This window comes from Neovison vison, chromosome 9 (genome assembly GCF_020171115.1).
Source record: "Neovison vison isolate M4711 chromosome 9, ASM_NN_V1, whole genome shotgun sequence".
NCBI classification, from domain to species: domain Eukaryota; kingdom Metazoa; phylum Chordata; class Mammalia; order Carnivora; family Mustelidae; genus Neogale; species Neogale vison.
The window spans coordinates 12,072,239-12,099,884 of NC_058099.1; the positions used below are offsets into that span (position 1 = coordinate 12,072,239).

The 27,646-nt window shown below is 39.4% G+C and overlaps 2 protein-coding genes across 2 annotated transcripts; one reads left to right on the top strand and one right to left on the bottom strand.

Moving 5' to 3' along the window:
• Positions 1 to 211: 211 nt before the first annotated feature.
• LOC122917281 (olfactory receptor 1J2) lies at positions 212 to 25,992 on the bottom strand. Its single transcript, XM_044264966.1, has 2 exons — positions 25,500 to 25,992; positions 212 to 1,164 (listed from the first exon to the last, which is right to left on the bottom strand). The coding sequence occupies exons 1-2, from the start codon at positions 25,990 to 25,992 to the stop codon at positions 212 to 214; spliced, it is 1,446 nt and encodes a 481-aa protein (XP_044120901.1).
• Positions 13,116 to 14,057, top strand: LOC122917283 (olfactory receptor 1J1-like). Its single transcript, XM_044264968.1, has one exon. The coding sequence runs from the start codon at positions 13,116 to 13,118 to the stop codon at positions 14,055 to 14,057; it is 942 nt and encodes a 313-aa protein (XP_044120903.1).
• Positions 25,993 to 27,646: the final 1,654 nt, after the last annotated feature.

A 27,646-nucleotide genomic window follows, 5' to 3' on the forward strand; every position in this document is an offset into this window, starting at 1 on the left:
TTTTGATGGCTGCATAGTATTCCATTGTGTATATATACCACATCTTCTTGTGGTGAAAAAATAATGAATACTGTTTTTCTGAAAATAAATAAATTGGGAAAAAATTGCTATAGGAAAAAAAAAGAACAGCAGATAAGAAAAAAAATATTCAAATGGAAAATCAAATACATGCATCAACCAAAATGAGGTTTTGATTTAAATAAACGTTATATCACCGTGAGGAAAAAGTTGCCCCACTGAAGAGTTTCCCCAGGGCCTTTTTCATGTCCCTGTTCCTAAGGCTGTAGATAAAAGGGTTCAACATGGGTGTGACCACCGTGTACATGAGAGCCACAATGATGTCTTTGTTAACTAAATTGCTTAAATTGGGGAAAAGATATTGCCCAAATATTGACCCATAATACAGAGACACTACAGACAGGTGGGAGCCACATGTGGACAATGCTTTGCAGATCCCTTTGGTGGAAGGAACTTTCAAGATGGTGGCCCCAATGTAGCCATAAGATACCAGAATACATATGAATGGCAGGGTAATGACCACCACCCCTACTGTGAACATGACCAATTCATTGAGGAAGATATCTGAGCAGGACAGTTTGAGCAGAGCACCAAGGTCACAGAAAAAATGGGAGATGGTGTTAGCAGCACAGAAGGATAATTGGGTGAGGAGAAGGGTATGGGAGAGGGAGCTGGCACAAGACAGGATCCAAGATATAGCCACTAGTAAGGCACATAGCTCTTCCTTCATGATGGTGGTATAATGAAGAGGGTGACATATAGCCACATAGCGGTCATATGCCATTGATGTAATAAGGAAGCTGTCCAGGTCAGTAAAAAATATAAAAAAATACATTTGTGAAATGCATCCTGCATAGGGAATGGATTTGTACTTAGCATGCATGTCCATCAACATTTTGGGGACAGTGACAGATGAGAAAGAGACATCTGTGAAGGCCAAGTGGCTGAGGAAGAAGTACATGGGGGTGTGGAGGCGAGAGTCCAGCCTGATGAGCAGGATGATGAGCAGGTTCCCCAGCACCGTGGTCAGGTACATGCCCAGGAATAGGGCGAAGAACACTCCCTGCTGCTCTGGCCTGGTGGGGAGCCCCAGGAGGAGGAACTCGGACACGCTGCTCTGGTTCTCCCTCCTCATGAGACTCTTTCCTCTGCTGGGGATGAAGAATAGTTGAAAATATTAAGGACTCTGAAATAATCATTTTTAGTAGTCATATGAAAAATATATATTTTATTTTGGAAAGTGGGAAACAACCTATTTCTCATATTTTTTTATATGTTGACACATAACAGAATTAGAGAAATTGTTGATGAAGGACTGTTAATGAGAGCCAGCTTTTCCTGGGTTAGTGACAAACCAGAATTCTGACACTGATGACCAGACTGTGGAATATGATGTCTCAGTCATGTTACTACCCCAAGAATGCTCTGTGCTGAGTATTCCAAATCATCAACCACAGCACAGCAACCTCAAGAAGCTTTGACTTCAGCAATTTGAATTCAGTTGTTCAATTTCAGATGGGAGGTGGATTTTTCAAATAAAAGGATACAAATAGTATTTATTGGCTGAAGAGCACTCATCAATATACAAAGATTTTTATTTTAATTCAGTAGAGGGTTCTTCCAATTCAGTAGAGGGGTTTTTTTTCCAATTTATTTATTTTCAGAAAAACAGTATTCATTATTTTTTTCACCACACCCAGTGCTCCATGCAATCCGTGCCCTCTATAATACCCACCACCTGGTACCCCAACCTCCCACCCCCCCGCCACTTCAAACCCCTCAGATTGTTTTTCAGAGTCCAGTAGAGGGTTTTTAACGAAACACTAAATTATGTTATCCATTCTCCCTACAGCAGCCAAAGAGAGAATTATTTTTTTTCTTTAAAACCTATATTTCCTTCTAAAAATCTAAATTTAAAAAAACAACTTTCCTGTTTGAAAACCCTCAAAGTTTTCCTGTTGATCTTAAGATGAAGTGTAACAACCTTAATATGGCTTAAAGACCCTGAAAAATCTGTCTCTCCTGCATTTCCAACTCTTCTCCCTTCCCTCCACCTCTCTCACTCTTGACTGACTTCTCTGTTCCAACTTCTTAGAAACACACATTTGCATTTGACATCACTTAGACTCCTTCCCTTTGGTGGTTTTGGGTTTCCTGGATCTCATGTTGAGAAAGCAAAGATCAGGCCGATTTCCAGCAAGTATTTCATGCAGATTTATTTGTAGTTTATTTTCTACTGACAACATATAGAAGGTTGTGATGATGCAACAGCATTTCAAATTACATACCAAGTATGTCTTTTTGAATACGCTTCCTTTCCTCCCTATGCAACATAATAGCATCCCATAATGAAAAATTAGGAGTACAATCAAAAGATGCCAAAAGAAGTGAGTTTTTAGCTTGTATCCCAAATTTTCATCGCTCTCTTTGTTGTTCTTCTCATCTTACAACACCTGCTAGTCAGTTGAGATAAGCAGAAATAATAACCCTCAAAGATGTCCCCATCCTAATGCCCAGAACCTCGGGATCTGGTATGGCATATGATAAGGGAGAATTAAGGTACACATGGAATTAAGGTTGCTAATCAGCTGCCTTTAAAATGAGATTAGCTTGGATTATCTGGGAGGGCCCAATATAATCACAAGTATCCTTAAATGTAAAAGAGGGAAGCAGAAGAATCAGGGAGAGACTTTAAAATGTTTTACTGCTGGTGTAGAAAATAGGGAAAGGGCCATGAGCCAAGGAATTCAAGTGGCCTCTAAAAACTGCAAGGTGACTAACATAACAAAACATAATACATACATACATACATACATACATACATACATAAAAAAACAAATTCTCCCTTAGAGCCTTCACTGAGGAGTGCTGACATTTCAGACGTCTGACCTCAAGAACTATAGGATAATAAATGTTTTGGTTTTTGAAGCCACTATCATCGTGGTAAGTTGTTAGAGCATTAATGGGAAATGAATACACCTCTATTGGAAAGATCTCAGGAATATCCAGAGACTCTGGTTATCTGGGGACCAGTATACAACAAAACTCATATGTCCTTCCCAACGTCCACGTGGTATTCAACAAAATGAAGCAATTGCTTTGTAAAGCTAATTCCTACCTAAAATGTTACGGACATGAGCTTACTGTCTCATTAGAGACATTTGCCACTAGTCACAACGGTGACTATAAAACACCCTCTCCCACTCTAGGAAACAAACCGAGGTTTGCTGGAAGGGAGGTGGGGGGATGGGGTAACTGGGAGACAGGCTTTAAGGAGGGCACTTGATGTAGTGAGCACTGGGTGTTATATGCCACTAAGGAATCACTAAGTTCTACCTCTGAAACTAATAATACAATATAGGTTTACAGTGAATTTAAATAATTTTTTTTCAATTTATTTATTTTCAGAAAAACAGTATTCATTATTTTTTCACCATACCCAGTGCTCCATGCAAGCCGTGCCCTCTATAATGCCCACCACCTGGTACCCCAACCTCCCACCCCCCCGCCACTTCAAACCCCTCAGACTGTTTTTCAGAGTCCATAGTCTCTCATGGTTCACCTCCCCTTCCATTTACCCAAATTCCCTACTCCTCTCTAACACCCCTTGTCTTCCATGCTATTTGTTATGCTCCACAAATAAGTGAAACCATATGATAATTGACTCTCTCTGCTTGACTAATAATTTTTAAAAAATATTTTAAAAATAAGAAAATATTATTGAGAATCTAAAGATAATGATTTTTTTAAAGAAATAAAACACCCTCTCCCACATTCAGCAACTGTACTATGTCAGAGCTAAAGCAAGTGGAAACTCCTCTGAAGACCACTTCCCAGTATCTCATTATCTCTTGGTTCACTTTTGTCTTTTTTATTTTCTTTCTCTTCTTGTCCGTCCTTTCAGTTTACCTTTGTCATTTTCTCCTTCCTTCTCCCTCACTTCTCATTCTCTCTGCCTCTGTCTCTCTGTTTTTCTGTCACTCCATGTCTCTACTCCTTCTCCCTTCCTCTCTGCCCTCTCTCATTCTCTTTTTTATTCTCTCTATTTTTAAAAAAGATTTTATTTATTTATTTGAGAGAGAAAGAGAGGATGAGAGAAAGAAAGCATGAGAGGAGAGAGGTCAGCAGGGGAAGCAGACTCCCCGCTGAGCAGGGAGCCGGAGGTGGGACTCAGATTCTGGGACTCCAGGATCATGACCCAAGCCTAAGGCAGTTGCTTAACCAACTGAGCCACCTAGGTGCCTCCCCCACCTTTTTTTTTTTTTTTAAGATTTATTTATTTATTTATTTGAGAGACAGAGAGAGAGAGAGCATGAGAGGAGAGAGGTCAGCAGGAGAAGCAGACTCCCTGCAGACCAGGGAGCCTCTTTTTTCTTCTCTCTTCTCCTCCATGTCAGAATCAGCTTTCTCATTCTTTCTCTTCCATCCCCGTATATAAACCCATATGTGCTGAGGAGAAAGACCCATTCCATCCCAAATACTGACCTTGCCTGAATTTATGGTCCAGTGTTTGGTAAGTAAATATGTCCTGAGATCTCTTTAGGGGACCTAAATATCAGCCTCCAAGGTCCTAGACATTTCTTGGGCATCAACAAGAAAAGTTAAACATTCAGACTCTCACTCCTATGAACCAGCTCCAAATCTATGAAGTGAGGAGTATAACTAGCCAAGGAGAGACCCCCTAGGGGGTAGGAAGCAGATGTTATAATTTCCAGTTCAAAACATTCTCGAGACTTAGGTTACAGGCCTGATTTTCCCCTTAATTCCCATAGGAAAGATATCCTGTGGTAGGTATGTAAGTGCTGGGAAGCTTGGAGAATGAGCCCACAGGGAAAGGATCTCAAGGTATCTTCAGTGTCCTTTCTGTTCTAGGCTCTACTTGACATAAAGTGAACTCCAGAGAGGTTAAAAAAAAAAAAGGAGTGAAATTACTGGATCCAACCAGATCCACACAGAAAGCCAAATGACTACATGGCCTCTGAGAATTTAGGTAGAACTATCTCCTATAGAAAGGGTTCTTGTTGGAATCTACACACCAGGTAGCCCAAAGAAAATGACTTTCTTCTCTCTGGTAATGATTATGAAATGCAACATGGGAAGAGATAGGAATAAACCACCTTTTTGGAGGGAAGTTTTAGTATTTTCTTGACAAACTTAGGTTTGGTTATCAGACCTATCAGATAAAAATAATTTTCAAGGAAGAAAGAAAAGAAGGGAGGGAGGGAGGTAAAAAATAACCCACAAAGAAGACAAACTTGCAAAAAGGAAAAAATGTTGACACACACACAATCCAGAAAAACTGACTCAAAGTTTAAAAGCTTCAAGTTCTTTGAAACTGACCTTTGAAGAAAATGCTCATTTACTGTGGCATTAGTCATTCTCTGGAATGAGACATATATGATAAAGAAAGAAGTGTTTATACCTTGAGTTAATGATCTTTGAAAGTTTATTTTGGCCTTTTTGATATCTGGATTTAGGGGGTGGGAGGTATAAGCAAAGCTTATAGCTGAGCAAGCTGTTCTCTAGCTCTGATGACCCTGTATTAATGCCACAACTTCATGTACCCCAGAGCAAAGGGACTCAGGAGACTGTGAGCTCAGAATCGTTGAAGACCAACAGCATTCTAGGCAAAAGCCAGAGAAAAAAATGACTGGAATATTAGCAAGTAGCAGCTTAGCAACCTCAAAGTGGGCTTTGCAAACTAGCATGGCTATAAACACCAGACTCGTTGGGAGGGACACAGCAGACACTTGGTGCAGTGAGGAGGGAAAATCTGTGGTGAGGCAAGTCAGTAGATGGACCAGATAGCAATACTTGGATACAGAATGTAAGGAGCTCAAACACTGATACAGGAATGTATATAGGCATCGGTATCAACAGGGGCAGACAGCAATGCACAGGCAAAGCTATGTAAGGTGGGTCTGGGAAGACTGAAATGCAGTGAGTCAAAATGGGTACCCCTTAGACTGAAGTCTGATATGCTACGACAGAAGAAAGACCTGTGGCAAGTAGCATGGCATAGAAGGCAACAGAGGAGCCCACCCTTGGGCGGACGAAAGACAAAATTCTAGCTGGAAAGCAAAGGGCAAATTATTGCACGTTTCACAGCACTTTGTAGGACTCGTTTGGAGAGAGTGCATACCACACCTAGAAGACTTCTTTAATTGATTTGTCAAATGACTTGATAGACTGCCAGTTTTGAGTGGGATCTCAGCAGAGAGCTCTGCAGCTGATTCAGGCTATGTACAAGGCACCCTACTAACTGGCAGAATCTGCCAACTTAGCCCTTGTTGGAGCTATCCATGGTAGATAATGGCACCCTTAAGAAGCATTTTTAAAGTGGATCTCTGTGTGCCCAGTACTAAGGAATAAAAAGTCAGGGATAAATTCAACAAAGATCATGCTTTCTTCTCTCTCTGCACATGTATTTAGAAAGGCGGAAGCCCCATAAAGTAGTGGGATATAGACTATTTGGCAGTGGCAGTAAACATTTGCTTGCTGGCTGCAGGTTATTTTTAGGGGAGGGACTATTCCTTGAGGCTGCAGGAACTTGTCCTTTGAAGGTTTTATACCTTGATTTTCAAGGTCCTGTGTAATGAATGGGAGCGGGGAAAAGAGCAATCAGAGCAATGATGCCTATTAGGGGCAACTGCCTTCCTCTTTTTTTTAAATTTTTTATTTCTATGAATAAAACAAAATTTAAATTTTTTTAAATTTTTATTTCAATGAATAACAGTATTCATTGTTTTTGCACCACACCCAGTGCTCCATGTAATCCGTGCCCTCTCTAATACCCACCACCTGGTTCCCCCAACCTCCCACCCCCCACCCCTTCAAAACCCTTAGATTGTTTTTCAGAGTCCATACTCTGGGAAATTGGAAGGGGAGGTGAACCATGAGAGACTATGGACTCTGCCTTCCTCTTCTTATGCCTTTCTTCCTGGAACATGAAATTCAACAACCGTTTATAAGACTCTAATATTTTCATTGCTTATAAAATAAATGTATGAGTATATAAATATTATGGCAGAGAAATATTTTTAAAATATATAAATGCCTCTATTTCCTATAAAATGTAGCTTCTGTTAACATTTCAGAGCACATCCTTCCAGGTTTTAAAAATATGGTAATCTGGGGGCACCTGGGTGGTTTAGTCGGCTAAGCATCTGACTTGATTTTGGCTCAGGTCATGATCTCAGGATCATGAAATCGAGCAGCACAAATGTCTCCATGCTCAGGAAGGAGCCTGCTTCAGATTCTCTGTCCTTCTCTCTCTGCCCTTCTGCTTGTGTGTGTGTGGGGGGCTCTCTTTCTCAAAAAAATAAAATTAAAAACTTGGATTTTCATATAGAGTTGTAAACATGCTTATATACAGTTTTCCATTATGTTCTTTGAAAGATCATAAATGATCATAAACATCATTGGAGTGTCATAATATTACTTCCAGTGAGTGTGTATCATAATTGCCTTAACCCTTTCCTTTAGGAAACTGGGCTGTAACTACTTATCTTTTTATATTATGCTGTGATTAGATATCTTTCTAATCTAATTCTAAAGAAAGATTTTTCAAAGTACTTGAAAAAGTATTGGGCAAAGAGTAGAAACTGTTATGTGTCAAAGCCTACACAACCAACTACCAAACTCACCCACCCTAACTACAGCATTTAACACACACTGTTTGCTCTGGCCTGCCTCCTAAATTGTGAGCTATTTCAGAGAAACAACAACAACAACAACAACTGTGTTTTCACAAATCTTTACTCACCATACCGCATAAAATTTTTGCCACACAGAAGTTACACAACATTTTGAGTAAATGGATGAGTAAATTAATAAATTATTGAAGAAAATAATGAATGAAAATTCTATCTCCTCCACTTGATTCTGTGTTTCTTCTCTAATTTTTCCAATCTGAATGAAGTAGGTTTCTGAAGTCTTCTCATACTCATTGTTAAAGAATATATTTTGAGGGACGCCTGGGTGGCTCAGTTGGTTAAGCAGCTGCCTTCGGCTCAGGTCATGATCCCAGCGTCCTGGGATCGAGTCCCACATCGGGCTCCTTGCTCGGCAGGGAGCCTGCTTCTCCCTCTGCCTCTGCCTGCCTCTCTGTCTGCCTGTGCTCGCTCTCTCTCCCTCTCTCTCTAATAAATAAATAAAATCTTTAAAAAAAAAAAGAATATATTTTGAGCCCTGAGTGTGTGCCAACTATCATTGTGTCATGACTGACCAAATAAATAAATAAATAAAAATCCTGGGTGCATTCAGGTGTTCCTAAAGGAAGAGAAAGAACCCCTCTATTTTTGAGAAACAGAAGTCCAACTATTCCTTGATAAATGTATTTATTTCCCAGGGACTATTAACAACTCTCTTCCCAGTTTCAGATTAATTATGAGAAGGAAGAAGTCCATGTGATATAGAGCCTGCCATTATGAGAGAGGCATCATGGTGCCATGGAATTAGGCTTTAGGTTTGAAGTTACCATGTTTGGGTTACAATCCTCATTGGGCTTTTTTTTTTTAGCACTCTCAAAGGCAATAAAATGGGAAAATGCTATCTACCTCAAGAATTATTGGGAGGGTTAAGTGAGCTTAATGATGTGAAAGCTCTTTACGAGTAAATGAATCTGCAAACTAGTCCTCATTTATATTCCCAAAGGAGTTGACTATCTTTCATATCTGGTAAAGGCACATCTCCACCGGGAATGGTTAAGGGTCCCCAAGATAGCTGATAAAAATTGATACCTTTGCTGTTGCCTTGGACCTGGTGAAAAAGAGAGTGTACCTCCTGTTCATTTGAGGGTTGAGCTTGTGACTTTTTTGAAATGAAAAATTATTTCCCATCCTGGAGCTGACAGTCCTTGAGTTTATCCTTGAGTTTACTGAGTTCGGTAAGGGCAGTGCTTATAGACTTCACTCAGCAATGTGTGTGTGTGTGTGTGTGTGTGTGTGTGAAAGAGAGAGAGAGACAGACAGACAGACAGACAGAGAATGATCAGCTGCAGAATTATTGCAGATTATTATACTTTTACCAAACATTTTTATAATTTCATCATATCACTTTAAATAACTTAGGTGAACATAATGATTATAATTCCTTGAAGGTTGGTACTTTCCTTGTAGAAAAATGTCTCTTTTACAGTTCTGCTGAATATACAGCATGCATTCAAACCATGAGAAAAACTTCCCAGGTTAAAAAATAATATAATCTGCCTTGTTTTGCAAATGGTTGTAAATATGCCTATCTACCTACAATTTGCTGTTATGTTCCTTCAAAAATTGTATCATAAGCTTTTTAGAAACTCATTTTATTAGCTATGTGGCATTGTTTCCAATGGATACATACCATAGTTACCTTCACTTTTTTACTTATTGATAGAAATTAGGTGTCTGAAAAACAATCTGAGGGGTTTGAAGTGGCGGGGGGGGGTGGGAGGTTGGGGTACCAGGTGGTGGGTATTATAGAGGGCACGGCTTGCATGGAGCACTGGGTGTGGTGAAAAAATAATGAATAATGTTTTTCTGAAAATAAATAAATTGGGAAAAAAAAGATTAAAAAAAAAAGAAGTTAGGTAGTCTATCAAAAAATATTGACCAATATCTGACCTGCTTTTGTCCTGGAGCTCTGAAAAATTCACTCTATGAGCAGCTATCTTTGTAGATCGTGTAGCTTGTGTCCTAGTCTCTCTATTTATTTTTGATCATCTGAATAAGGACTGAGGCCATACATCCACCCAAAGGCTTGGGGGAAATTACAGGTCCCTTCTTCTTCTCCTTAATGAGGAGCATATACCCAGAGGTCTCTTTTCCATCAAACCATGCTCTCCTAGAGAAAATATAGGATGATGGTTAGGAACATGGATTTGAAATCATGTATATCTGGATTGAATGACTTGTCCTTAATTTTCTTGCTGAATGATTTTAGGCAAATTACGCATGCTCTCCAAGCCCTAGTTTCCAACAGGTTAAATGAAAAAAAATGACTTTTTTGTTGTTCTGTTAGGTTGAGATAATATAAAGTACATGTCACAGCAGCTAGCCTATATTATTCACATGATAAATATGTGATTAATGAATGATTATTATTATAATGTTACTGTTATCATGATTATTAATATTACCATCTAGGCATATCTTGACTTCCTGATTTACTTCCTAAAATTCTTCTATTTTATTTTTTTATTTAAATTTGATTAGCCTACACATAGTATACTTCCTAAAATTCTTGAGTGCTCTCATGCAACAAGGTCTATCTTACTTGAGGGTATCATTAATAAGTCATGTAATATAGCGGAAGACCTGGGATCAAATCCCAAGTATATCAGATACTAGTGCTATCTAACAATGGGCAAGTTTCATCACTGAGTTCCAGCATTCTTCTCTCTTAAATGAGGATCTGGATGTCTATGTCAAAAAGTTGGGGAAGAAATGGCATCTTGGTGGCTCAGTTGTTAAGCATCTGCCTTTGGCTCAGGTCATGATCCCAGGGTGCTGGGATCAAGCCCCACATTGGGCTCCATACTCAGCGGGAAGCCTGCTTCTCCTGCTCCCTCTCCCATTCCCCCTGTTTGTATTCCCTCTTTTGCTGTCTGTCTCTCTCTTTCTCAAATAAATAAAATCTTTATAAAAAAAGTAGCTGGGGAAGGAAATGAACAGTACTTGAAAAGCACCTGGCACAAATTAGGTGTTAAGTCAGATCTTATTAACAGTGTGACTATTATTAGCCTTAGAGTAGCCCAATTGCAAAAATGGTGAATTTGTTCTTTATCTTCAATTTCTACTTTCATGCTGTGTGTAATCCCCAGTCCTCTCCTTTCCTCAGTTTGTCTGAGGAGGTCAGTGCTCTTGTTCTACCATCCAAACCTGGTCCCCAACTATTATAAATGGCTCCCAGTCATCCCATCAGTGAAGGAATTGGCCATAGGAAATCCTCATACAGGAATATTTACTTTAGTTGGGAACTTAAAACCTTTTTTCTCTTGCTGAATGAATTTCAAGTACCCACAGTCTATTGAGTGTGGTATTTGGGGAGAAGATATGGAAGATTTGATGTTGTTCTGGAAATCATACTACATAGGTATCGTTCTGTGTGTACCCCCAAGAAAACTGACCCAGAAAATTTGAAAAATCTCAAATAAGTTAGAGGGAGTGTTCTGTCATTCATTTTCCACAATCCATGAAGACATTGGGGTCAATGTTGGGTCCAAAGTGCTGGAATCCATGCAGAAAGCCTAGAGGCTTTTGCCTCTAGGATTAAGTGGCAAACAACCCTTCACCTATTTCTGGGAGACCTAATAGAAAACCATTCATAAATATTCTGATTTGATATCTGGATCCAGACATTACAGGGAGTGAGCTGGCTCCCTTTGCTATTGATATTTATCTGTCAACATGAATTTTCACCTACTAAATTAAAATGGTTCGTGATTACACAATTCCTTTCACTTGTTGGTGGGTAGGGGAACCAGGACTGATGGTACATGGGTGCCTTCTAAATCCAGTTGACAAAGCGATGGTGAGACTAAGTCCTCATCATAAACACATCTGTTTCTAGGTTCTCTATTTTCCTCTACTGTTTTATTAGTTTATCTTTGTAAAAATACATTTTTTGTTGTACTCAATATGCCTTTACAATAAGCTTTGATATGTTATAATGAATGCCTGCCTTCTCTTTAAAAAAAAAAAGAACATAGATATTTTGATATTGATTTGGGTTAGGAAATAAATCTCTTGTAGACTGCTTTAGACACACTGGAAAGATTAGAATTCCTTTTAAAAACTACATTTGGCTTTTAGATCACAGTTCTTTGAATATTACACCATGCTTGGGACTCAGGATTATTAGGATAAAACCTAGGACTTGAACAGGCCTGAGGTAAGCTTCTTAAGAGGCTGCCATGTTGAATTTAACTGAATGTGACACCTTTTGGTAGAAAAACAAATTTATATTGTGTATTCATTTATTGTCTATGATAGATTCTGGATCTACAGCCAATGAACAAATCAGCAATAATCATGGAATGTGTCAAGAAACAGAGGATGAAGAATTAAACAGATCACTACACACAAAATAAAGAAAGGCAGTGAGATTTCTTTTTTTAAGATTTTATTTACTTATTTTAGAGGGAATAGAGAGCTTGAGTGGGGAGAGGGGGAGTGGAGGAGAGAGAGAACCTCAAGGAGACTCCACACTGACTATGGCTCAACTCACTACCCTGAGATCATGATCTGAGTCAGAATCAAGAGTCAGATGTTTAACTGAGCTGAGCTGCCCAGGTGCCCCATGGGCAATGAGATTTTTTGATGTCAAGTAATTTATTCTGCTTCCAGAGAACAAACTCTGGAGTCCCAATCCTAGCCAATCCGTTTCTTACCTCAGTGACTCTGAGACTGTCTTCCTGTGCCAGCCCATCTGAAAAGTGGAAATAACAAGGTACCTCCCTCGTTTATATACTTAAGATGGTTGAATCAGTTACTGTACATGAGCTATTTGAACAGTGCATGAGGGCCACATTCAATAAATGTTAACTGTTAGTATTGTCATTTGAAGAACCTGGCACCGATTGAGAAAGAAAGTGATTACATATCCTAAATGTACATGTTTTCTATATTTATCTGGCAAAATATGCCTCAAATGTAAGAAAATATGAATGAAGACTTTTCTAAATCAAAAAGTCCTGTCTGTTATGCTCTCCACAGTGATCACTTTTTTTCCCAATTTATTTATTTTCAGAAAACATTATTCATTATTTTTTCACCACACCCAGTGCTCCATGCAAGCCGTGCCCTCTCTAATACCCACCACCTGGTACCCCAACCTCCCACCCCCCCGCCACTTCAAACCCCTCAGACTGTTTTTCAGAGTCCATAGTCTCTCATGGTTCACCTCCCCTTCCAATTTACCCAAATTCCCTACTCCTCTCTAACGCCCCTTGTCCTCCATGCTATTTGTCATGCTCCACAAATAAGTGAAGCCATATGATAATTGGCTCTCTCTGCTTGACTTATTTCACTCAGCATAATCTCTTCCAGTCCCGTCCAGAAACATTCCACCTTTTCCTTTCAACTTACCCACTGGTCCCCTTCAGCTGATATACCAGCATGAGACTGGAGAACCAGAGCAATGTGTCCGAGTTCCTCCTCCTGGGTCTCCCCATCCGGCCAGAGCAGCAGGGAGTGTTCTTTGTCCTGTTCCTGGGCATGTACCTGACCACGGTGCTGGGGAACCTGCTCATCATCCTGCTCATCAGGCTGGACTCTTGCCTCCACACCCCCATGTACTTCTTCCTCAGCCACTTGGCTTTCACTGATATTGCATTCTCATCTGTCACTGTCCCAAAGATGCTGATGAACATGAATACGAAGTACAAATCCATTCCTTATGCAGGGTGCATTTCACAGACATATTTTTTCATATTCTTTGCTGATTTAGACAGTTTCCTAATCACTTCAATGGCCTATGACAGGTATGTGGCCATCTGTCACCCTCTGCATTATACCATCATCATGAGTCAGAGCATTTGTGTCATGCTGGTGGCTGGGTCCTGGGTCATTGCTTGTGCTTGTGCTCTTTTGCATACTCTCCTCCTAGCTCGGCTGTCCTTCTGTGCTAGCCACACCATCCCCCACTTCTTCTGTGACCTTGCTGCCCTGCTCGAAATGTCCTGCTCAGACACCTCCCTCAACCAACTGGTAATCTTTACTGCAGGATTGACAGCTATTATGCTACCATTTTTATGCATTATGGTTTCTTATGGCCATATTGGGGCCACCATCCTCAAGGTTCCTTCTACCAAGGGCATCTGCAAAGCCTTGTCCACTTGTGGATCACACCTCTCAGTGGTGACTCTCTATTATGGGGCAATTATTGGTCTCTATTTTCTTCCCTCATCCAACAACACCAATGACAAGAACATAATTGCTTCATTGATGTACACAGTGGTCACTCCCATGTTGAACCCCTTCATTTATAGCCTGAGAAATAAAGACATGAAAGGGGCCTTGAGAAAACTCTTGAGTAAGAAAACATATTCTTTAAACTGATATTTCTATTTTAAAACATCCATATGATCTTATTTCCTCAATTACATGTAAATACAAATTATTGTAAAAATAGCTCACTTGGGGCACATACCTCAATATCATCAAAGCCATCTATGAAAAACCCACTGCAAATATCATTCTCAATGGAGAAAAACTGAAAGCTTTTCCACTAAGGTCAGGAACACAGCAGGGATGTCCATTATCACCACTGCTATTCAACATAGTACTAGAAGTCCTAGCCTCAGCAATCAGACAACAAAAGGAAATTAAAGGCATCCAAATCAGCAAAGAAGAAGTCAAATTATCACTCTTTGCAGATGATATGATACTCTATGTGGAAAACCCAAAAGACTCCACTCCAAAACTGCTAGAACTTATACAGGAATTCAGTAAAGTGTCAGGATATAAGATCAATGCACAGAAATCAGTTGCATTTCTCTACACCAACAACAAGACAGAAGAAAGAGAAATTAAGGAGTCAATCCCATTTACAATTGCACCCCAAACCATAAGATACCTAGGAATAAACCTAACCAAAGAGGCTAAGAATCTATACTCAGAAAACTATAAAGTACTCATGAAAGAAATTGAGGAAGACACAAAGAAATGGAAAAATGTTCCATGCTCCTGGATTGGAAGAATAAATATTGTGAAAATGTCTATGCTGCCTAAAGCAATCTACACATTTAATGCAATTCCTATCAAAGTACCATCCATCTTTTTCAAAGAAATGGGACAAATAATTTTAAAATTTATATGGAACCAGAAAAGACCTCGAATAGCCAAAGGGATATTGAAAAACAAAGCCAAAGTTGGTGGGCATCACAATTCCGGACTTCAAGCTTTATTACAAAGCTGTCATCATCAAGACAGCATGGTACTGGCACAAAAACAGACACATAGACCAATGTAACAGAATAGAGAGCCCAGAAATAGACCCTCAACTCTATGGTCAACTAATCTTCGACAAAGCAGGAAAGAATGTCCAATGGAAAAAAGACAGCCTCTTCAATAAATGGTGTTGGGAAAATTGGACAGCCACGTGCAGAAAATGAAATTGGACCATTTCCTTACACCACACACAAAAATAGATTCAAAATGGATTAAGGACCTCAATGTGAGAAAGGAATCCATCAAAATCCTTGAGGAGAACACAGGCAGCAACCTCTTCGACCTCAGCCGCAGCAAACATCTTCCTAGGAACATCGCCAAAGGCAAGGGAAGCAAAGGCAAAAATGAACTTTTGGGATTTCATCAAAATCAAAAGCTTTTGCACAGCAAAGGAAACAGTTAACAAAACCAAAAGACAACTGACAGAATGGGAGAAGATATTTGCAAACGACATATCAGATAAAGGACTAGTGTCCAAAATCTATAAAGAACTTAACAAACTCAACACCCAAAGAACAAATAATCCAATCAAGAAATGGGCAGAGGACATGAACAGACGTTTCTGCAAAGAAGACATCCAGATGGCCAACAGACACATGAAAAAGTGCTCCATATCACTCGGCATCAGGGAAATACAAATCAAAACCACAATGAGATATCACCTCACACCAGTCAGAATGGCTAAAATCAACAAGTTAGGAAATGACAGATGCTGGCGAGGATGCGGAGAAAGGGGAACCCTCCTACACTGTTGGTGGGAATGCAAGCTGGTGCAACCACTCTGGAAAACAGCATGGAGGTTCCTCAAAATGTTGAAAATAGAACTGCCCTATGACCCAGCAATTGCACTACTGGGAATACCCTAAAGATACAAACGTAGTGATCCAAAGGGGCACGTGCACCCGAATGTTTATAGCAGCAATGTCCACAATAGCCAAACTATGGAAAGAACCTAGATGTCCATCAACAGATGAATGGATCAAGAAGATGTGGTATATATACACAATGGAATACTATGCAGCCATCAAAAGAAACGAAATCTTGCCATTTGCGACAACATGGATGGAACTAGAGCGTATCATGCTTAGCGAAATAAGTCAAGCGGAGAAAGACAAATATCATATGATCTCCCTGATATGAGGAAGTGGTGATGCAACAGGGGGGCTTAAGTGGGTAGGAGAAGAATCCATGAAACAAGATGGGATAGGGAGGGAGACAAACCATAAGTGACTCTTAATCTCACGAAACAAACTGTGGGTTGCTGGGGGGAGGGGGGTTGGGAGAAGGGGGGTAGGGCTATGGACATTGGGGAGGGTATATGCTTTTGGGTAAATTGGAAGGGGAGATGAACCATGAGAGACTATGGACTCTGAAAAACAATCTGAGGGGTTTGCAGTGGCGGGGGGGGTGGGAGGTTGGGGGTACCAGGTGGTGGGTATTATAGAGGGCACAGCTTGCAAGGAGCACTGGGTGTGGTGAAAAAATAATGAATACTGTTTTTCTGAAAATAAATAAATTGGAAAAAAAATAGCTCACTTGTCTTCCCTCCACAATGTCACTCAGAAAAACTTTGCAGACATTATCCTTTCACCTGTTAGGGAGAATAGTAAAATGGAACATGGTTTATAGGACTTAATTTGCTCTTTCCTTGGATGATGGGGTCACAAAATACTTTGAAGATGCTCTATCACTGGTATCATCAAATGGAAGCCATTGATGTCAAGTAATTTATTCTGTTTCCAGAGAACAAACTCTGGAGTCCCAATCTTGGACTTTGGAGTCCCAAATTTGGCCTTCTGCCAAATTTTCAGTTTGTTACAAAATGTATTTTGTCTTTCAAGCATATATATATATATATATATATATATATATATTTGGAATCTCTAAATTCTACCTCTGAAACTTGTAACACACTCTATATTAATTAAAATGAATTTGGGTAAATTGGAAGGGGAGGTGAACCATGAGAGACTATGGACTCTGAAAAACAGTCTGAGGGGTTTGAAGTGGCGGGGGGGTGGGAGGTTGGGGTACCAGGTGGTGGGTATTAGAGAGGGCACGGCTTGCATGGAGCACTGGGTGTGGTGAAAAAATAATGAATAATGTTTTTCTGAAAATAAATAAATTGGAAAAAAATAAAAAATAAATAAATAAATAAATAAATAAATAAAAATGAGTTCAAATTTAAAAAAATTTAAAAATTATATTGATCAAAAGAAATGGTCTATAAGATACTTTATTTTTTTATTAAATTTATTTATTTTCAGCATAACAGTATTCATTAATTTTTTCACCACACCCTGTGCTCCATGCAATCCATGCCCTCTATAATACCCACCACGTGGTACCCCAACCTCCCACCCCCCCCGCCACTTCAAATCCCTCAGATTGTTACAGAGTCCATAGTCTCTCATGATTCACCTCCCCTTCCAATTTCCCCCAACTCCCTTCTCCTCTCTAACTCCCCATGTCCTCCATGCTATTTGTTATGCTTCACAAATAAGTGAAACCACATGATAATTGACTCTTTCTGCTTGACTTATTTTACTCAGCATAATCTCTTCCTTCATTTTTTATTTTAATCTCCTGAAAATAGGGGCACCTGGGTGGTTCAGTCAGTTAAGCATCTGCCTTTGGCTCAGGTCATGATCCCAGGGATCCCATGATCCCAGAAAATATAATTGACTACTCAAAGTAAAAACAATAGCAATATTAGTTATACATATTCTATAAAATTTATATCACATATAAAAAGCAAGAAAACAATACTGCAAAGGCTGGTAGGGAAAAAATGGAAGTGTATTTCTTTTAAAGATTTAATTTATTTATTTGAGAGAGAGAGCAAGCATGGCGGGGGGAGGAGGGGTAGAGGGAGAGGAAGAAGCAGATTCCCTGCTAAGCAGAGAGCCTAAGGACATGGGTTTTGATTCCAGCACCCAGAGAGTGACCTGAGCCAAAGGCATAAACTTAATAGACCAAAACACCCAGGCGCCCCAGAAATGGAAGTGTATTGTGGAAAGGTTATACAAGCGAACTAGCATAATATCACTTGAAAGTAGATTGTGTTTTGGAGAAGTGTCTGTTCATATCTTCTGCCCATTTTTTGATATGATTGTCTGTTTTGTGTGTGTTGAGTTTGAGGAGTTCATTATAGATCCTGGATATCAACCTTTTGTCTGTACTGTCATTTGCAAATAAATATCTTCTCCCATTCCGTGGATTGCCTCTTTGTTTTTTTGACTGTTTCCTTTGCTGTGCAGAAGCTTTTGATTTTGATGAAGTCCCAAAAGTTTATTTTCACTTTTGTTTCCTTTGCCTTTGGAGACATATCTTGAAAGAAGTTGCTGTGACTGATATTGAAGAGATTACTGCCTATGTTCTCCTCTAGGATTCTGATGGACTCCTGTCTCACGTTGAGGTCTTTTATCCATTTTGAGTTTATCTTTGTGTACAGTGTAAGAGAATGGTTGAGTTTCATTCTTCTACATATAGCTGTCCAGTTTTCCCAGACCATTTATTGAGGAGACTGTCTTTTTTCCACTGTATATTTTTTCCTGTTTTGTCAAAGATTAATTGACCATAGAGTTGAGGGTCCATATCTGGGCTCTCTACTCTGTTCTTCTGGTCTATGTGTCTGTTTTTATGCCAGTACCATGCTGTCTTGGTGACCACAGCTTTGTAATAAAGCTTGAAATCAGGTAACATGATGCCCCCAGTTTTATTTTTGTTTTTCAACATTTCCTTAGTGATTCAGGGTATCTTCTGATTCCATACAACTTTCTGGATTATTTGCTCCAGCTCTTTGAAGAATACTGGTTTAATTTATTTTTTATTTATTTTTAGCATAACAGTATTCGTTGTTTTTGTACCACACCCAGTGCTCCATACAATCCGTGCCCTCTCTAATACCCACCACCTGGTTCCCCCAAACTCCCACCCCCCCCACCACTTAAAACCCCTCAGATTGTTTTTCAGAGTCCATAGTCTCTCATGGTTCACCTCCCATTCCAATTTTCCCCAACTCCCTTCTCCTAACTCCCCATGTCTACCATGCTATTTGTTATGCTCCACAAAAAGTGAAACCATATAATAATTGACTCTCTCTGCTTGACTTATTTCATGTACATCATGTTTTTGTTGTAGTGTTCAACAATTCATTAGTTACATATAACTAAGGAATTTTACATTTTGGTGATGATAAGCTGCCTTCTTCACTCAGACATCAGGGACTTTGAGCCCTTCTAGAACTTCCAAGAAGAACATAGTAAATCTTACTTTCCTCACGTAATAATTAACACACTACTTTCTTGTTCTTTAGGAATACAACCCACATGTCCTTTCTTCCCAAACACACACAGATATTCAGCAACAAAATAAATGCCACCTCAGTTGTCTCAGATACTGGTCTAAGAGCCTAAGATACATTAAAATAGAGTCAATTATCATATGGTTTCACTTATTTGTGGAGCATAAGGAATAAGACAGAGGAGATGGGAAGATGAAGAGGAGAAGGAGTTGAGGGAAATTTGAGGGGGAGATGAACCATGAGAGACTGCGGACTCTAAAAAACAATCTGAGGGTTTTGGAGGGGCAGGGGGTGGGAGATTGGGTGAACCTGGTGGTGGCTATTATGGAGGGCATGTATTGCATGGAGCACTGGGTGTGGTGTATAAACAATGAATTCTGGAACACTGAAAAGAAATTTTAAAAATAAATAAAAATTAAAGTAAATAAAAAATTAAAAATAATAAAAATTTTAAAAATCACCTAATTTAATTCTGACAACAACCCTAAGAGATATTTTGAGAAAACCCATGCTCAGGTGGTGGGTATTATAGAGGGCATGGATTGCATGGTGCACTGGGTGTGGTGAAAAAATAATGAATACTGTTTTTCTGAAAATAAATAAATTAATTAAAAAACAAAACAAAACAAAGACTCATGCTCAAAAAAATATTTTGGCAAAACTCATGCTCAAAAAAAAAATCTTAACATCAGAGTTAGTGAAGGAAGATTTGAATCTTAGCTGTCTGATTCCATAGTGATTGAGCATGGCACAAACTATAATTGTTTATATGAAACTCTGTGTCCAGGAGAGGAATAATTAGCTCAGCCTAGTGGCAGAGTACATGAAAGACTTCCCAGAGAAGGTGTTGCTTTATCTGAAACTTAACAAATCAGAATTAATCAGACACATGAAGTTCTATCTTGTCCTGGTGACCACAGGAAGAAGGAACAGCATGTTCAGGATATTAAACTGGAAGTTTCAACTGAGGTACCAAGATTTGATAGATACGAGATGCCAAAGTGAGTTGTAAGATTTAAAATGTAGATGTTTGAGGAGTTCATTATAGATCCTGGATATCAACCTTTAATGAACTCCTCAAACTCAACCCACACGAAACAGACAAACACATCAAAAAATGGGCAGAAGATATGAACAGACACTTCTCCAATCAAGAAATACAAATGGCTATCAGACACATGAAAAAATGCTCATCATCATTAGCCCTCAGGGAGATTCAAATTAAAACCACATTGAGATATCACCTTACACCAGTTAGAATGGCCAAAATTAACAAAACAGGAAACAACATGTGTTGGAGAGGATGTGGAGAAAGGGGAACCCTCTTACACTGTTGGTGGGAATGCAAGTTGGTGCAGCCTCTTTGGAGAACAGTGTGGAGATTCCTCAAGAAATTAAAAATAGAGCTTCCCTACGACCCTGCAATTGCACTCCTGGGTATTTACCCCAAAGATACAGATGTCGTGAAAAGAAGGGCCATCTGTACCCCAATGTTTATAGCAGCAATGGCCACAGTCGCCAAACTATGGAAAGAACCAAGATGCCCTTCAACGGATGAATGGATAAGGAAGATGTGGTCCATATACACTATGGAGTATTATGCCTCCATCAGAAAGGACGAATATCCAACTTTTGTAGCAACATGGACGGGACTGGAAGAGATTATGCTGAGTGAAATCAGTCAAGCAGAGAGAGTCAATTATCACATGGTTTCACTCATTTGTGGAGCATAACCAATAGCATGGAGGACAAGGGGCGTTAGAGAGTAGTAGGGAATTTGGGTAAATTGGAAGGGGAGGTGAACCATGAGAGACTATGGACTCTGAAAAACAGTCTGAGGGGTTTGAAGTGGCGGGGGGGTGGGAGGTTGGGGTACCAGGTGGTGGGTATTATAGAGGGCACAGCTTGCATGGAGCACTGGGTGTGGTGAAAAAATAATGAATACTGTTTTTCTGAAAATAAATAAATTGGGAAAAAAAAAATAGTACTTAAAGCAAAAAAAAAAAAAAAAAAAAAAAAAAAGAAAAACTGGCTCTTCGTTATTTATCTGGTGACCTTTGCCAAAGAGCTTAACCTCTCCTGGCCTTAGTTTCTTTGTGTATAAAATGAAGGAGCTGGATTCAAGTTTAGGGGTTGAGCAAACTGTGTAGCTCATAGGTCCACACCCAGTGCATCTCCTGTGTGTATGAATAAAGCTTTATTGGAACAAAAAAAAAAAAATGTAGATGTTTATAGGAAATGCCCAATGCTCAATTTCATAACTCATGAGCCTCTCAACATAGACATGGGTCAAAAAAATGCTAAGAGCTAAATATGAGAGGTTCTCATAAAGTAGTGGGGGAGTTTTTTTTTTGAGAAAGCTGCACAGTGAACCCCAAATCCTCTCAATGGACAAGGAGATGCTTTCTTCCTCACTTCAAGCTTAGTGGGAGAAACATCAAAAAACCATTTAGAGAATTTGATATGTATCTCTTACTTTGATGAGAGCAAGAACAATAGGAAAGATGGCATGGGGAGGGCGGGGAGAGGGGGAATTGGAATTAGGGAATAGAACTATGTTTGAGAAATTCCTTCACTTCTTTTCATGGTGGGGCAATAAAAGCAAAAATGTTTCCTATTTGTGGAATCACTATGCTGTACACCCGAAACTAATGTAACATAATGTGTTAACAGCATTTCAGTTTTAAAAAAATAGTTTCCTATGGATTATAGGTGGGTTATGTCAGAAAGAGACCTGGTGGGAAGCCATGTTCACTTCTCCCCAAGAAGACCATGAAAAAGTCTAGGGAACTCAGAGAGAGAATAAGAGATCTGTGGGGAATGCACCACCACAAAACCAGGGGCTCTGGGGAGAAGGAATCCCAGGAAGAAATATACTTTAGTTATATCCCAGAGGATGTGGGGGAAGGCAGCCTGGGAGTCTCTAAGACAGGGAAGTTCTTTTTTTTTTTTCTTTTTAAAAATCCAGACATATTTCATTTAAACCACCCCAAAATCACATGATTTACTAGCCAGTGCCAGTATAAAGCCCCAATGGGGGATAGAAATCTCCAAAGTGCTGTAAAAACTGGTTCCTGCTGAATTGTTATCAAAGCAGATACTATAGATATTCTGCTTTTCTGTTCTTTTTTTTTTTCAATTTATTTATTTTCAGAAAAACAGTATTCATTATTTTTTCACCACACCCAGTGCTCCATGCAAGCCGTGCCCTCTATAATCCCCACCACCTGGTACCCTAACCTCCCACCCCCCCACCACTTCAAACCCCTCAGACTGTTTTTCAGAGTCCATAGTCTCTCATGGTTCACCTCCCCTTCCAATTTACCCAAATTCCCTACTCCTCTCTAACGCACGCCTGCTTTTCTGTTCTGATGACATTTAGCTCAGCTTCTTTTTACACAATATTAATTGTGTATTAAATTAATTAGGTCAAGGGTATGGGTTTCCCTCTAGAACTCAACTGGCTTCTTTTTTTCCCCCCAAGGTCACAAACTTCCCTCATACTTTGAACAATGCCTTACATATTAGCTGTCAGTCATAAAGTTGTGTGTGTGTAATGATGATAATCTATTTGAGTTTGAAGGACTTTTACTCTGACACTGATACTATAGAACCATTATCAGTCTGTAGTTTATTTTGTTAAACAGCTCTATCTATCCTTTGAACAAGAGTAAAGGTCAACCCACCTAACACTGAATTATCTGCAGTAAATGGTTCTAGAAGGGATTCGTACACTGGGGTATTCTTACTATTTATGTAAATCCAAGATGTTCCCTTTGACAAGAAATCTGAATCTACTATTCCACAGCCTCTGAACTTTTCCTGATGCCAAATCCCTTTCTCATTGTCTATAAAACAGATTGATTGATGGACATAGGGAGTTAGAGAGGAGAAGGGAGTTGGGGTAAATTGGAAGGGGAGGTGAATCATGAGAGACTATGGACTCTGAAAAACAATCTGAGGGGTTTGAAGTGGCGGGGGGGTGGGAGGTTGGGGTACCAGGTGGTGGGTATTATAGAGGGCACGGCTTGCATGGAGCACTGGGTGTGGTGAAAAAATAATGAATAATGTTTTTCTGAAAATAAATAAATTGGAAAAAAAACAGATTGCCATTTTCAAGGTGATGTTCTCAAGGAAACACTTGAAGTCAAGGACATAAATCATAAAATAAGGTATTAATGACTTTAATCACATTAAAATTAAGACATTGATAGGTCATTTAAAAAGCTAACAAGCTTCCAATAATGGAAGACATTTGCAACATATAGTACTGAAAAAGGGTTAATTTCCAGATTATTCCAGACAATGCAATAAATAGAAGAGAAACAATCAAATAGAAAAGCAGGGAAAATACACAATTATGTATTTCACAAAAGAAATGTTGTACCAATAAGGATAATGATGGTTGCTCTAATGCTCCAATGTGGGTCTTCTAAAGGGTTGATGACATTTCACTATGCAGTAATTTGAGAATCAGGTTCAATTATCTATCAGGGCAGCAATTATTTTTTTCTCAGACAATAGAGGAGAAAACACAGACATTTCTTTAAAATTTTGGCCAGGAAAGTATAGACATTTTCTTCTTCTGGGGAGAATGTGCCACATAGCAACACTTAGATTACTAGGAAATGTGGCAGCTGTCTCCCACTGAAAACTTCACACTTAAGAAGAAAGTCATGAATTTCTGGTGGATGGCCAGCCATCTCTGTCACAAATGTCCAATAACCTCATAAATAGAGAACCTGGAAGTAAAACCACAATGAGATGTCATTTTCTACTCACCAGAGTCACAGAAATTAAGAAATCTCTAAGTACCAAGGGTTCATCAATATTGTTACTACTTAAGCCTAGAGATTGTTAAATGAATATTTCTTTTAATATTAATCTCTAAAATGTGATTATATGTCACATATGTAAAACACATACACACATATTCACATGTATAACATACCATGTACATATACACATAAATTTAAGACCTATGTATGCCATATATGCTTTTTTGTATGCTATTTCAATATTTTTTAAAGTTTAAATAAAATTTTCAGTAAAATGGGTAAAAATACTATTCCAGATTGAAAAATATTCAAGTGATTTAAAGAACTCGGGATTTGACCTCATACATACAGCATTGTAAGTACCACCTCTACTAAACATTCCTAGTTTGTGTCACTGGGCTACCTACTAAGCGTCTCTTAATATGAATTTCCTCCTTTGTATCGATTACTAGGATTAAATTAAATAATGAATATGGAAATATTTGTCACAGTTATCAGTTTATAGCAGTGAAATTTCTTAGTTATATCTGACTTGAGTAGAGGTAGTTTCTCTAGGACTGAAAGCAAAATGAGCGTTTCAGATGAAAAATAGGACACTCTATTTACATACGTGGGACAGGGATGTGCTTTTTTTAGAATTAATGAATATTTTATTTTTTTAAGACAAAAGAAACAATTTAATAATAGTGTTCCTAGAATTATAGTTGTGGTTTTTTAAAAAATCAGATATATTTGGATTAAACTAGACTGAAGTGCTGCCTAAGTTCACTTCAGGTCTAGGTTCTTCCTGATGTTCTTCCTTCAAGAAAAGATGATCGGACAGGTATGCTTTTTCCCTATGACTCTAAAATTAACAAGGAAACTAAATAGAGAAGAAACCTAAGCCCAAGCTAAAACAGAGACTGAAGAACACCACATCAAATTTATTAAAAAGGAGCTATTCAGAGAGGAAAGGATGCTCACATTGCATGTGCAGAATGGAACAGGTCTTGTATCTAATTAGTAGGGAAAACAGTGTTCAATATGGTGAAAATATTCCTCTTCTGAGTAGGTGTCCCAGAGCTCCTTTCATATCCCGATTCCTCAGACTGTAGATAAAGGGATTTAGCATGGGGGTGACCAGAGTGTACAATACGGCCACAATGACATCCTTGTCATTGGAGTTTTTGGATGAGGGGAAGAAGTACAGTCCAATAATTGCCCCATAGTACAGAGACACAACAGAGAGGTGAGAGCCACAAGTAGACAAAGCTTTGCAGATTCCTTTGGTCGAGGGAACCCTCAGGATAGTGGCCCCAATGCGGCCATAAGAGACCAGGATGCATATGAATGGCAGGGTAATGACCACTCCCCCTACAGTGATGATAACCAGATCATTGACTGTGGTATCTGAGCTGGAGAGCTTAAGCAAGGCAGAAAGGTCACAGAAGAAGTGGGGGAGAGTGTTGTCTCCACAGAAAGAGAGACGAGCCAGGAGGAGGGTATGCAAAAGGGCACTAGCACAAGATAGGACCCAGGACACAATTACTAGCCAGAAACACAGACTCTGACTCATGATGGCGGTATAGAGGAGGGGGTGACAGATGGCCACGTACCTGTCATAGGCCATTGATGTGAGAAGGAAGCTGTCAAGATCCCCCCAAAATAAGAAGAAATACACCTGGGAAATGCATCCACCATATGAGATGGATTGAGTCTGTGTCTGCATGTTTATGAGCATCTTTGGAGCTGTGACTGATGAGAAAGAGATGTCAGTGAAGGCCAAGTGGCTGAGGAAGAAGTACATGGGGGTGTGGAGGCGAGGGTCCAGCCTGATGAGCAGGATGATGAGCAGGTTCCCCAGCACCGTGGTCATGTATATGATCAGGAAAAGAGTGTAGTATATGCCCTGCTGCTCTGGCTGGATGGGGAGCCCCAGGAGGAGAAACTCAGACACACTGCTCTGATTATCCGTCTTCATGCTCTTCTTCTCTTTTGCTGGAAATGGGGGTGGGGAGATGGATATGTGAAAGAATAAGAAATCATTGTAATTGTCACATTATGGAAACATGGTTTTGAATTAACCAGTACATGAATTTTAACCTGAATAGTTCCTGCTTTTCGCCTCACTAATGGGCTAGTAATGGTCTGACTTCAGGCTATTATATGTCCACCTAGAAACCAACACAGTTTCTTTTGTAGGAAACTTCAACATCCAAATGGTAATCAGACCAGATCAGGCTCAAACTTGAGGATTCCAGTTCATGACAGAAATTTGAGATTAAGAAATTAGGGTGAAGGGAGTTGAGGGAAATTGGAAGGGGAGGTGAATCACGAGAGACTATGGACTCTGAAAAGCAATCTGAGGGTTTTGAAGGGACGGGAGGTAGGAGGTTGGGGGAGCCTGGTGGTGGGTATTAGGGAAGGCATGTATTGCATGGAGCACTGGGTGTGGTGCATAAACAATGAATTCTGTTACACTGAAAAGAAATTAAATTAAAAAAAAAGAAATTAGGGTGCAAGTCTAGGTCAGTAAACAGTTATTGGAAAGGCAAGTAGAGGCTCTCCAACTGGTCTCTTGGCCTTTCTTAACCATTCCCATGCCTCTCATATGTGCTTTGGCTAATATTTTATCTCCATGGATTAGATCAAGACAAGACAACCCTATGGGCTACTCTGGATCTCCTGATACCAAGATCTGGAGGCTTGGTGGAAACATAATCTCTTCAAGGCAAGGACATTAAGGACAAGAATCTTTGTCAATAACATAGAAGATCTATGACATATCTTCTAGCCACTAGTCCTTTCTTTAAAAAAAAATTCCTTCTTGTTCCTCAACATTTTCTGTCTACCATCTCTTTTGCTAAAGAAATGTTCATGCAGCAATGTCCACAATAGCCAAACTGTGGAAGGAGCCTTCAGCAGATGAATGGGTAAAGAAGATGTGGTCCACTTACACAATGGAATATTACTCAGCCATCAGAATGGGTGAATACCCACTATTTGCATCGACATGGATGGAACTGGACGGGATTAAACTAACTGAAATAAATAAAGCAGAGAAAGACAGTTATCATATGGTTTTACTCGTATGTGGAACATAAGCAATAACACAGAGGACCATAAGGGAAGGTAGGGAAATCTAAAGGGGGAGAAATCAGAGAGGGAGATGAACCATGAGAGGCTATGTATGGGAAATGAACTGAGGGTCTCGGAAAAGAGAGGCATGAGGGGAGGGGGTAAAAGGGTGATGGGTATTAAGGAGGGCTCATGTTGTGATATGCACTGGGTGTTACTCCTAACTAATAAATCATGAAACACTACATCAAAAACTAATGATATATACAGTGGCTAACTGAACATAATTTTAAAAAATTAACAAAAAAAATTTTTTTTCATGCAATGTGAAGGGTTAGGAGTCCATTTCTCTTCCAAAGTCTCACCTATTCCCTGAGTTCTAACCAGATCGCTTTTATGCCAGTTCTCAGAATGCCAGGAAATACTTTGGCTTTTCCAATCATATCCTGGATCTACCAAAGAATAAGCTTTTTGTAAGTGTTTGTCCAACAGAGGTTACCAAATAACCTTTTCTTTTTCACAGTTCCTAACCTAGGTTTTAGGCCAGTGATTCCTTA

Excerpts from the sequence above, each read along its gene's own strand:
- LOC122917283 (XM_044264968.1), top strand. The coding sequence starts at position 13,116 with ATGAGACTGGAGAACCAGAGCAATGTGTCCGAGTTCCTCCTCCTGGGT.
- LOC122917281 (XM_044264966.1), bottom strand. The coding sequence starts at position 25,992 with ATGAAGACGGATAATCAGAGCAGTGTGTCTGAGTTTCTCCTCCTGGGG. Across the intron at positions 1,165-25,499 it reads GCATACCCTCCTCCTGGCTC|GAAAGAGTCTCATGAGGAGG; the intron begins GTCTCTCTTTCT and ends TCCCCAGCAGAG.